At 37.4% G+C, this 12,918-nt stretch overlaps 1 protein-coding gene across 3 annotated transcripts in view; it reads left to right on the forward strand.

Annotated features, from left to right (window-relative positions):
• Positions 1-6,275, forward strand: part of Npat (nuclear protein, coactivator of histone transcription) — a 37,332-nt gene extending 31,057 nt beyond the window's left edge. For all 3 annotated transcript variants that reach the window (XM_090319573.1, XM_090319571.1, XM_090319572.1), the window contains exons 14-18: positions 921-1,036; positions 1,108-1,216; positions 2,961-3,021; positions 3,134-4,250; positions 5,286-6,275. In XM_090319573.1, coding sequence (XP_090175699.1) covers positions 921-1,036; positions 1,108-1,216; positions 2,961-3,021; positions 3,134-4,250; positions 5,286-5,363 — 1,481 coding nt within the window. In that variant the 3' untranslated portion in view covers positions 5,364-6,275. The remainder of the gene's footprint in view (positions 1-920; positions 1,037-1,107; positions 1,217-2,960; positions 3,022-3,133; positions 4,251-5,285) is intronic.
• Positions 6,276-12,918: the final 6,643 nt, after the last annotated feature.

Genomic DNA, 12,918 nt, shown 5'->3' on the forward strand with positions numbered 1-12,918 from the left:
ATATATTACCCCAACTATTTTTTTTTAGAGAATCTTTTACAGGCACACATATCTAATTAAATATTAGCAGTTAAGTGGTTAAGCTTGATCTCATTCCATTCTATTTTACTGAGAGAAACTAGAGTTGGTAGAAAGAGTAGGGACTGAGCCACAGAAATGTAGAGCTAAGGGAAGGAAATGGCAGCAGCTTAAGCATATATACAAAGCATTTGAGAGGCTGGAAGCTGTGCCCAAAAGTGAGAAATGCATCTAACTGTAATAGTGAATTCAGGTGTTAGGAAAAGGCTCATTTATAGGGCACCACCAAATTGCTATAATCACAGAGTATGATTGACTAGTAAAGATTATGTAGTCCAGATAATTCTTACCCAGTGGTTCACTGGTTAGCAAGTACCTGTGCCCTTTTTCACCAGTACTGTTAAGATATAATCTGTTGAGGTTATGGGTATGGACTTGGGTCATAAACATTCAATTGGATTCTAATTTTCTGGTATAAAATTAGTACTTTATTCACCATAAGGTTTGGTTTCAAGATGTAATACAGTCTAGCTGTAGAATTTTAGGCTTGTTCACACTGGTTTCCCATGCCTAAAGTGTTCAGTAACATCTTAATCTTCAGGTTGTTCTTTTCTTCATTTGTTAGTCTTTCTGTTATTAAATTTGAGTCTTTTTAGGGGAGAAGGAAGAAAGGAGTAACAATGACCAAGTGACATTGACCATAACCTGTCCTGTACAATGAGCCCCTTTGTACAGCTACTTAATAACAATAAATAAGAATGTGCCCAAAACAAAGTTTTTGGAGGATAGTAGATTGTCAAGGAAGGATGTTCATAGCATTTATTTGAAAAGCTTGAATCACTTTGATAACTTATACCAAAAGGTCTGAGAGGAAATCTAATGTGAGTTGTCTTATTTCTTAGGTTCTGCCATCATAATTGCTTCTCCAGTGCAGCCCGTACTCCAGGGAATGGTGGGGATGATTCCTGTGTCTGTAGTTGGACAGAATGGAAATACCTTCTCGGCCCCTCCTCAGCAGGTAAGATTTATAAGTTAGAAGGGAGCAGTGGAACTTTTCAGGCACTGCATAAGTGGTGGCTTCTCTTCTAGGTCCTTCATATGCCTTTAGCGGCGCCCGTGTGCAGTACAAGTATCCCTCAGTTCCCTGTTCCTCCAAAATCTCAGAAGACTCAAGGACTAAGAGCAAAGCCTTGTACAGGTACCTCATTTTTTTATGGGTGATATTTTTAAGCTGTTTAAATATGTCACTTCCTGCCAAGAAATATTGAGCAGCTTGCCACTATGCACAAGATAAAATAGTTATTTCCAGCAGGCATGTGGCATATAGGGAGTTTGAAGGAGGAGGAGGATTCCAATCCAGAAGCTTTAGACGGGCATGGCAACATAGTGACCTTCCTCCCCCTGCAGTGGGTTTTGGGAGAGAAAGGAGAAAAGAATAGAAACCCCTCCAGTTGACATACAAGCCTATTTCCAATCTCTCATCTCCTGTGTTCATTGTAGCAACTATACTTGGCTCTTATCTTATATTGGATGTCTTCTGCCTAGAATTTTCTCTTCTCATCCAGTTGTCACCCATGTTCTGTTGCTATCATTTGTACTTCACTCAAATATAAATTTATTCTAAGCAGTATTTTTCACAGGCAGTGGCTGAAGTGGGCATGCCACTTTTATTTCTTTTCTAGACTTTGTATTCTTCGTTTTACTTTTCCTATAACTGCTGATGCTATTGGTGGCTTTGGAGCCATTACTAGGCTCAAGATTTTCAGACTGTGTATCTGAATCACTCCCCTTCTCAGAGCCTCCCCTGCCTAGGCTTTGCCCTTTGACTCTGCATGTCCATGAGTCTCCCACCTCTTGGAATATATTGCTACCATCATCTCAGTAGAATTTTAGCTTTCTGTCCTCTATTTCATCTTCCACATTATTGCCACACTGATCTTCCCCAAACCTAAGTTTGACCATGCATCTTCTTCATTTACAGCTTTAACTTTTTCTAGTGTTCATATCTTGCTGATAATCTTTAAAACCATGGAAATTCAGATGTATGTTCTTAAGAGCATGTGACTTGAATGGAATAGGCTTACAAGCCTAAGTAGGTGTGTAAAAATAAAAAATGAGTGTTACATAATGTTCTCTGTATACACCCAAGTCTCTCAGTGGGTTCAGTCTCTAGATTCAACCAACCACAATAAAAATTGTCAGGAAAAAAAATTGTGTTTGTGTTAAAAACATGTGCAGAACTTATCTTTTTTTTCCCCTAAACCATTTAGTATAACAACTATTTACCTTGTATGGGGTACTATAAGTGAGAGAAGATTTCAAAGGATGTTCTTAAGTTATGTGCAAGTACAATACCGTTTTATATAAGAAACTTGAGCATCTGTGGATATTGGTAACTTGACCCCATCTGCGGAAAGAGTTTTAGAACCATTCCCCCTACATAGCGGTAGATAGATGACTACAGTGCTTTGGATGCTGCTATATCTAACATTGTAATTCTTAGATTTAAAGACTGAGTTCATAATACTTGCCTGAAGTTAAAGCAAGTCCTTAGCTATATATACATGGACATTTTCTCTGTAAAGTAGATGAGTGGCTATTTTATAGATATTTTGACAAAGCTACTTGAAAAAGCCAGTATTTGAGAATGTTTTACTTATTCACTAGCTATCATTTAGATGGTTGGGGTTTTTTTTGTTTTTTTTTGTTTTGTTTAATTTTATTGTCAGGGTAATGTATAAAGGGTTACAGTTACATTCGTCAGGTAATGATTGCATTACTTCTTGAACATTGATTCCCCTTCTCATGTTTTTACCCTCCTTCCCCTCCCCCCAGGTGGTTTTATGTAGTGTATAATATTGTCATTAGTCCCATCCTCTTTCAGAGGAAAATATTCTTTCAGGAATGTTTCTATTTTCTAATGAATTCATGTGTACTTCCAGGAAAACAGATAAATAATTTGGCAGATCCGTCAAGTTATTCAGTTGGATCTCAAGCACAAAGGTGAGCACAAGATAGCTATGACATATGCTCTTGAATGCTCAGATTAAAAACAAATGTTTCTTTTATGTTGCTAGAAACATTGTGTGGTCTTGTTTTGTTTCCATTTTCATAGAACTGAACTTCCTGACAAGAATATGGCCACAGAACTGGGGAAAAAAATGGAAGGAAACACAGTTGTGCCCTCGGCGGAGAATGTAGTCCCATCTGGCAAACCACTGGAACGCCATAGGCGGGTGCTCTGTTTCGACAGCCCTGCCACTTCAATGACGAACCAAAAGGCAGTCTCCCAAAACAAAGACAGGGGTGAGAGTCTCTTTCCTCACCTTGACTCACCCATCGTGTCCTCCACCTCAAAACCCACCTCTAATAATGCTGTCAGAAAAGAGAGAGAGAAAACTCCTTTGCCCAAGATTCTGTCTAAATCAGAAGCTGCCATCAGCCGACATAACACCGTAAGAGAAACTCAACCTGAAAAAAAGGTTACACCAACAGAAATGGTGCTTGAATCTTTCCATAAAACAACAGCTAACAAGGAAAATGAATTATGTCGGGATATAGAAAGGCAAAAAAATGCAGACACTTCAAAACTGCCTATTGGGCAACAAAACGGGAGTTTCAGAAGTGAGAAAACTGTATCTTCACTGCAAGAATTGACCAAAAAGCAAACCGCGTCATCACACGGTAAACATGTTTCAGTAGGCACAACTGTGAAGGATCTGAAACAAGAACAAACGAAATCAGCCGGTTCTTTGATCACCACAGAAATCTTACAGGATGTTCCGTCGCACAGCCCAGTAAACAGACTCACTGAGAGTGACGTACCCACACCCCGTACACCTGGGGCAGGGGCAGGGGAAAAGCACAAAGAAGAACCTGCAGATGGCATGAAGGTGCCGTCAAGTCGCCGTGTCGGTGAGGACGGTGTTACTCCCAGAGTCATGATTCCACCTGCTGCCTCCGACCTGCCTGCCTGCAGCCCTGCCAGTGAGACGGGCAGCGAGAACAGCGTCAGCATGGCTGCCCACACGCTGATGATCCTTTCCAGAGCGGCCATCTCCAGGACTTCCAGCACCCCCCTAAAAGATAACACGCAGCAGTTCCGAACGTCGTCCAGGAGCGCCACGAAAAAGCGGAAAATCGAGGAATTAGATGAACGGGAGCGCAACTCCCGTCCGTCCACTAAAAACCTCACAAACTCCTCAGTACCAATGAAAAAGAAGAAAATCAAGGCAAGTAAAGAGAAAGCTTTTCTTCCAAACCACACCTTTCCCTTCCTTCCTAAATTAGAGAAGTCCACATTATTTTTGCCAGTATTGCTTGACCAACTGTCAGTCAGGACCATGCTGTCTTATTGACAGACATTGTACCAGTATACTCAACAAGTTGTCCAAGTGAATGGCTAAGGCATTTATGGACATTTCCCTGAGAAAGCAGGAGTTTTTCTTTTTTGAGAATGTTCTAAGGTATGGAAGACTGGGAAAATGCTATTAATATAGCATTTCTGAGTGAAATTCTACTGTGCTCCTTTCTCACCTGGAGGCTTTCTTCTTTGAGCTCTACCTTGTTGATGTTAATGTGGAGCATTAGAAAAATTCAGTTTTTCCAGTTTCCTCCTTAACTGAGAATCTATAGAAGGCAGTGTAGGCTGTAGCAATGATGAATGAAACAAAAACCTGTTGGATGCAAATATTTTTTTAGCTATTTTTACTAAATGGATTGAATAGAAGGTGTTTAGAGTGTCGTAAGGGAAGTACAGCATAGAAGGGGGAGAAAAATCTTAGTTTGGTGCCCTGCAAGCCTGGATTTGATGCAGTGCCTGCTGGGGTGACTGACAAACCCATGGTATCATCTGTCTGATTCTCAGCCTTAACATTTAGCACTGATGAAGTCACCATTGCTCTTTCCCAGTAGTTTTCAGAGTAACTAGAGTAGATAATAACTACCTGGTGCATACCCAGTGTTTGGAATTTGATACATGTCTGTTACTTTTCATTTCTGTTTGGCTTTTTAAGGTATATGGCCACCTTACAAGAAAAGCATGTTGTTTTGTCCCATTTAACATAAATAGATTCTGGATTCAGGCCTTTTGCAGTGAACTAATGATAATTAGATCTATTGAAAAACTTACCTGTAGAGCTAAAGTTGTAATCTACTTAGTGTGCCTTAATAATACATAAAACAGCCCAGTATAATATTTTTGGTCATTTATTAAGAATATCATCTGACCTCGAGTTAATTTTTTTTTTCTTTTTTTGTTTTGACAGAAAAAGAAGCTACCTAGTTCATTTCCAGCTGGAATGGATGTGGACAAGTTTTTGTTATCATTGCATTATGATGAGTAAAGCACTGTGACTATATAAGAACAGTATAGCATATAGAACTATAATCCCTTAAACATGAGTGTAGGAAATGGGATACTGACAGAATCTGAAAACGTAACCTGCACTTTCGTTGTACTGAAATTTCACTTTATATCTAAATCATGCTGTTTCTGAAGCAGCTACCTAATTTGTAAGTAGACTTTCTTGAAATAATTTTATTTTGGCAAAAACATTTGCAGAAATGTAAGTAAAGCCAGTCTGCAAAATTGTATAGCTTTGACCAGTGCATATTGTAAATATTGTATATATCTTGTTGAAATAGAGGTTAAATTAGCCTAATGTTCTTACATTGTGTTTTGTTTTGTTTTATTTGTCATGATCCCTTTCTGAGAGTTAGTCACCTGAAAACGTTTCTTGCTCCTTTTGGAGGAAAATGATATTTGTCTTTATAAATTACTTTCAGTGGTTGTTTAGTAAGATATTTGAATACATAGCCACTAAGTAAAAACAAATGGTCACCATCTTGACTGGTAATATTTAATCAGAAAGCAATAGTTTGATTAACTGTTTTTCTAGAGTCAATACTTCATAGACCCTTTATCACCTCATAATTGTAGTTTTTATAAAAAAAAAAACTATATTCCTGAAATATATTCTCTCTTTGTTTTAAAGAGAGACTTTTTGTAAACCATGTATTTAGTGTTCTGCCCTTTTCATTTATATCTTTTAAGATCTTTTACAGAACGTTAAGTGGTTAGACTATTGAGCCATAAAAAGTTGAGTTATGTAATAGTTGAGATTTATTGGTATATATAAAATTTCCCCTAAGCACTGGGGATATAACGAATTGCACTAATTCATAGAACTCTTCACATAGTAGTGACCAATGCATATTTAATTTAAATTTTGTATTCTATGTTAAAATTTGGCTTGGAGTCCACATCCATCTTAAGATGTAAAAAGACAAATCATAGCTATATTTTAATTTTAGTTTCCTCATAAAATGGATGGGGTATGTTAAACAACTGTAGACTGACGCCTAACACATTGTTGTATCCCCTAAAGTGTTACAAAGTTACAAAGAGTTACTCTCAAAAAATTCTTAAGGGGAGTAAGAGAGGTGCCTTCTCTGTATTGGACCCATGCAACAAGACAAGTTGACCTGGTTTAAACTTTTAAATAACAGAAATTATAATTCATACCTGACCAATTGTGCCTAGATATTAAAGTATGTTCTCAAGTGCTTTCTGTTTAATTAAATGTCTGTATATTAGGATTTTTTTCTACGGGTGTATATTTTGTTAAAGTGTCATTTTCCTCAACCATTTTTTGTACTGGGCCTTTAAAAAAAAATAAATACATCAAACTCTAACAACAGTTTTCAAAGTAGAAACTATGTCTTCTTAATTATTGGACTTCACTGCAGAAATTCTATTGTAAGAAATATTTGATGTGAGCATTCCCAAAATCCTGACTGTCATGCAGTTAATATTTTCAGTTCAGCTTGGTATTTTATGACAGGTTTAATAAGCATTTTCATTACCCTCACAAGTTTGAATATATTTTGGCAAGTCTATTTAGAAACTTCACTTAAATTCTTTTTGCAAGTCAGTTATTTCTTTTTTAAGAGTTCATACAGTACAAAAATTACAGATTTTCCTCTTTATTAAAGTTCATATGTACTAAGTGCTGAGAATTTATATGCAAGTAAACCAAGTAAATTTTCTTCTGGATTCTTTGTGAACTAGGGAGAAGCCTTTAAATGGAGACCAAAGATAAATTATGCTTTGATAAGTAGATAAACAGTAACCTTCGTTTCTTATTCATTTGATATGTTTTGTGCTGGTCCTGAGGCTTAAACTCAGGGACTGAGCACTGTCTTTGAACTTTTTTGCTCAACTAACACACTTTCACTTGACCCACAGCTCCACTTTTTGGTTATTAATTAGAGATGAGTCTCACTGACTTTTTGCCTCTGCTGGCTTTGAACCAACCCTAATCCTCAGATTTCAGCCTCCTGATAGGTAGGATTACAGGTATGAGCTACTGGGACCCAGCCAATAATCCTCTTTTACCTTATAAAATGTAATGCCATGAGCTTTAACTGCACTCTCGTACCTGGTAGCTCATTTAACAGTCCCTAGGTCTTTTCATCACCGCCTGTGAGAACCCTTCTCAGTCAGGCACTCAACCACTCATGAGTGAGTGGCTAATGTAGTCCAGGCATGCCAAATAAGAATTCGTGTAGTTAAAATAAATATTATTATTTTAGCTCTGGATATTATTAGGATTCCTGTAGTGTTTTAAAATTCCAAATGGGAAATGCACTCAGCAACATTCAGGCCAAAGATAACATGACTCGAAAGGACAAGATTTACTCTATTATTTTTTCCTTTGATTTCTCCTAATGCCTTTTTTAAAAACAAAAATTCATCATTGTGACACATATTTTTTCCATTGGATTTATACTGTAAATATAACTTCTGAATGCTTTTTTCACTTCATGTAATAGCACTTTCCAGTGTTTAGCTTACAACAAACTAATACAGTGATTTTGTAAATGATTATCTACATACCCAATTAGGTACTTAGGAGAAACGGGACACTATAGATAGTAGAATTACCAGATGAAAAAGTAAACATTTTTGAAGAATTTTTGTATATTTTTCCAAATTCTGCCAAAAAGTTTACAACAAAATGCTATTTCCTTTGTAACATATGCTTTTTCCTTGAGAGAGGAAATTGATTCAAATACATAGCTTCTTTCTATGCTTTTAAAAACCACACTATATGTGCTGGTAATTCATGTATAATTTTTTTGCTACCTCGTGAAGAAATGTTTAAATTACGCTTTTTTCCTAACTAACCATATGGCACAGTTTGTTAATTAATAAGCCTTCTCTTCTACTTATGCGTTGTTGATTTACATTCTTCCTCATAATTCTAAAATTTGTAAGTTTTTTTCCCTTTAAGGTTTAACATCAAAACTCATTATAGCAACCTGACCTGAAATGACATGACATGGGCTTAATCAAAGCTTTTTATATCCAGGGTGAATATTAATGTTTTATTGTAAAAGTAGGAATGTGTTTGATTGATGTGCTATTCTGAGATACATGGTACTTGTGTGACTTTTAAGAAACTCATAGTGTTCAGAATTATGAATCCCAGCGAAATAATTCTGCACTTAGATGGGCGTGGTTGCTCACACCTAGCTACTCAGGAGGCTGAGATCTGAGGATCAAGGTTCAAAGCCAATCCAGGCACAAAAGGACCTAAGAATCTTATCTTCAATTAACTCCAGAAAACGGGAAGTGGGGTTTGGCTCAAGCCAGACCTTTAGCTGAAGAGCTCAGGGACAGCACCCATGCCTAGTTCAAGAAGCCCCATGACCTACACACACAAAAAAATTCTGCACTTTTATTAGGTTTATACACTAAGGTATTTTGCTGCATAGAGTATATGCTGAGTTTCATCTTAAATTGTTTTGTATCCATTATTATTACTGTTATTATTACTGTTAATAGTTTTCAAGTACTCGTGCCTTTTCTAACTTAGCTGTAAAATTAAACCAATTTTATAATTAAATAAGTTTTTATAATAAAATGTTAATTCTTTCAAATTAAAATTCAGTTGAAATAATGTAAGTTCACTGACACTCAAGCAAAGATAAGGTCATGTGATATCAAAAAATTTTTTTTTTTTTTTGCCAGTCCTGGGCTTGAGCTTAGGGCTTGAGCACTGTCCTTGGACTTTTCTCAAGGCTAGAGCTCTACCACTTGAGCCTTTGCACCACTTCCAGCTTTTTGCTATGTATGTGGGGTACCAAGGAATCGAACCTGAGTCTTCGTGCATGCTAGGCAAGCACTCTACCACTAGGCCAAACTTCCGGCCCCCCATCAAAAGTTTTATAGTTCTTCCATCCTCATATGAGTCTCTTGTTAACCTAGCGAGGTATTTTACATTTGCCATTTTTATTTTTGCAGTTAGATGAGAATTTCATTCACTTAATACAAATTGCTTTACAGCAGTATAGTGTATAAAAAAAACCTGCATAGGAAGTGGCGCTGTGGCTCAAGGGTACGGTGGTAACCTTGAGCTGAAGAGCTCAGGGACAATGCCCAGGCCCAGAGTTCAAGTCCCATCACCACCGACCAAAAAAAAAAAAAATTGCATGAGCTGGGCACTGCACTAGCAGGGCACGGTGGCTTAAGTCAGTAATCCTAGACTCTGTGCCTGGCTTCCCTGGACTTTTTGCTTAAGTCTAGCCCTCTACCATTTGGACCACAGTTCTACTTCTGGTGTTTTAGTGTTTCCTGGCTGGGTTGGCTTTGAACTGGGATTCTCAGCTCTCAGCCTCCTGAGGTAATACATTCTTTATAAGAATTACTTATGCTTGGGGCCGGGAGTTTAGCCTAGTAGTAGAGTGCTTGACTAGCATGCACGAAGACCCAGGTTTGATTCCTCAGTACCACATACATAGAAAAATGCTGGAAGTGGTACCATGGCTCGAGGGGTAGGGTGCTAACCTTGAGAAAGCCCAAGGACAGTGTTCAGGCCCTGAGTTCAAGTCCCAGAACTGGGGGGAAAAAAATTACGCTTTGTGTACTTCAGTCATCAGTACTGCATATCATATAGTTTTAGCATAGTATGTCACGCTTGGTCTAATTTATCAATGGTACAGATTTTATTTCCAATTTGGGGATTCTGAGTAGACTTAAGACTCGGTTAATGGGTTACAATGTTTTATGTTCCCAACTTGTCTACACTTTTCCATTTTCCTAAGTGATTGTCCTAATTTGTGCTGTGCTGAACATCATAAGGGGAGCCACAGTTATTGTGCACTATTGGCAATGCTTGGATATCTTCTGTGAACTAGCAGTTGTCTCTTACTCAAGATTTTTATATTGGGTTATCTGCTTTTGTCTTAATGATTTATAGGTGCTCTTTCTGTATTCTACAGTTTTTACCTTTTAGCATGTTTTCCTTTTACAAGCTTCTTGATTGCATTTTGATTGATCACCTGTCTGGAATTGATTTTTCTACATGGATATCGAGTTAACTCAGCACTGTATTGTAAGACTGCATTGCCCTGCTAATTTATGGAAGGTTGGTATAGTCTATGTATGAGTTTGTCTTATTTCTTTGAAAGTGTGCCTCTGTAGCAAACTAAATTACTACAGGCAATATCTGTTATATTTTAGTTTCTGTCGATTCTGGTAATGCTAATGGATATTCTGGTACATTTCTATTCACTAAGGATATATATCTATAAATAATTCTTTTTATATATGTATTGTTATTATAGAGGTGATCTATAGAGGGGTCACATGTATATGTATTAGGTAATAAGTACATTTCCTTTTTTTATTGTAATTAATAGGGTTACATTTATATTCGCCAGATAGAGGGTGCATTACTTCACACACATTGATACACCCCTTCTCATGTTTTTGTCCCCACTTCCATCCCCCCACCCCCTTCATCTATAATAATTCTTTACCAGTTTTCTTGCCACACTGATGTTCACAGAGTATAATCATGATTAAAGAAGGCTTTATCTACCTCATTTTAATGGGAATGTTAAATGTTGACTTTTGTTTGTAGTGTTTTTGTTGTGTGGTGCTGTGATTTGAATTCCAGGGCTTGTATCTGTAGTAATTATTTGTGGTGCTTAAGGATTTATAACAGATGGAGGTTGGGAGTCTGGCCTAGTGGTAGAGTACTTGCCTAGCATGCACAAAGCCCTGGGTTCAATTCCTTGGCACCACAAGGAATGAGGTTGGGACAGGCTCTTAGAAGCCATTGTTCTTGTGGTAAATGTCTTTTTTGTGTGATTTTTTTTCAAGACTAAATTACGTAGGTTTGTATCCATTTGTTTATTCAATATGTCAGGTTTTTCTCACAAATTTCTAGGCTGGTTTTAGCTTTTTCAAAAAATGGCAAATACTGAGTAGCTGTATCTGAATTTGGTACCTGGTGTATTGTATATTCATATATTTGTCTATTTGAATCAGGGAATATAAGGAGAAAAACAGGATGATGAGACAGAGGCCAAAGGATGAATCAGTCTAACAGCATTATTCATAAGACAATATGTTGGAAATGAACTTTACTAATTGGGAAAGGGTTGGGGGAGGGAAAGTGGGAGAAAAACATGGGAAGGGTTAGCAATGTTCAAGAAATAATGTGCTCACTACCTTACAAATGTAACTGTAACCCATCTTTACATCACCCTGATAATAAAATTTCTTTAAAAAGGCAAATATGACATTTTTTACTCAGGTTTTTGCATGAGTTCTTTTAGGTTAGATGGGACTAGGTTTGGAGTTTTGTTTTGGCAGTTCTAATGATTTAATTCAGGCTTTTACTAAATAGCCATCTTACAACTCGAATCACCTTTCAGGTTAAGGGCTTTCATTGTTTATACATGATTAATTTCCTGTTAAAATCAATCTCAGCCATAGTTTTTGCTTGATGTCCAGTGCAACCCATAACTTAATTTTAAATAATCTGTATGTAAAACTTCTAGTCACAGAGATGAGAGAGTCTACGGATAGCAGAAAATCTTTTCCAGCTGTACATCTGACAAAGTACTGATAGCCAAAATGCACAGGGAGCTTTCAAAACTGAAGTCCTAAAGAATGAACAACTCAATAAGACGGCAAATGAACTGAACACACACTTTTCAGGAGGTATAAATGGACTTACACAATGACATTTCATCTCCAATCCAAAAGGCAGCCATCAAGGAAACAAATGCTGGCAAGGACTGGGGGGAAGGAACACTGCTGGTGGAAATGTAAACTAATGCAACTGCTATGGAAATCAGTAAGGAGGTTCCTCAATATAAAAATCTACAATATGATCCAGCAGTACCACTCTTGGTACATGTGAAGATACTAGAAGCGCCAACAGTCAAGTGATAGAAACAGTCCAGAGACACTAAAACTGATTGAACTGAGAAAATATGATATATATACATAATATACAAAGAACAGTGAAGCTGCTCTTCACAGGGAAATAGATGGATCTGGAGACCATATTATCCAAGGTAAGCCAGCTTCAGAAGAACAAAGATTGCATGTCTTCTCATGTGGATGCTAGGCAAACATCCAGTTAAACATACAAGGTTTTGTGTGTATGTTATATATATGTGTAATGTATAACTTGGGACTAGAAGTATGGTAGAGGATCATAATATTGGAGTAAATTGCATCTGTGAATGGAGATAGTAAGACCAAACCCATTGAGAGCTGTTACATAGGGGGGGTTGGGTTTGATTAAAGTACTGTTTGTATATGTTGAAATACCACAGTGAACCCTCTAAACAGGGACCGTGTACCAAATTTTTCTGCCAGTCCTGAGGCTTGAACTCAGGGCCCAAGCACTGTCAACCTTTTTTTTGCTCAAGGCTTGCGCTCTACCACTTGAGCCACAGCACCACTTATGTCTTTTTCTGTACTGAGGAATTGAACCCAGGGCTTTATGCATGCTAGGCAAACACTACCACGAGGCTATACTAGTGGCCCCCATGTACTTTAAAAATGCACATTAGAAAGGTGAACCATGGCTT

This window comes from Megascapheus bottae, chromosome 27 (genome assembly GCF_031878675.1).
Source record: "Megascapheus bottae isolate mThoBot1 chromosome 27, mThoBot2.hap1, whole genome shotgun sequence".
NCBI classification, from domain to species: domain Eukaryota; kingdom Metazoa; phylum Chordata; class Mammalia; order Rodentia; family Geomyidae; genus Megascapheus; species Megascapheus bottae.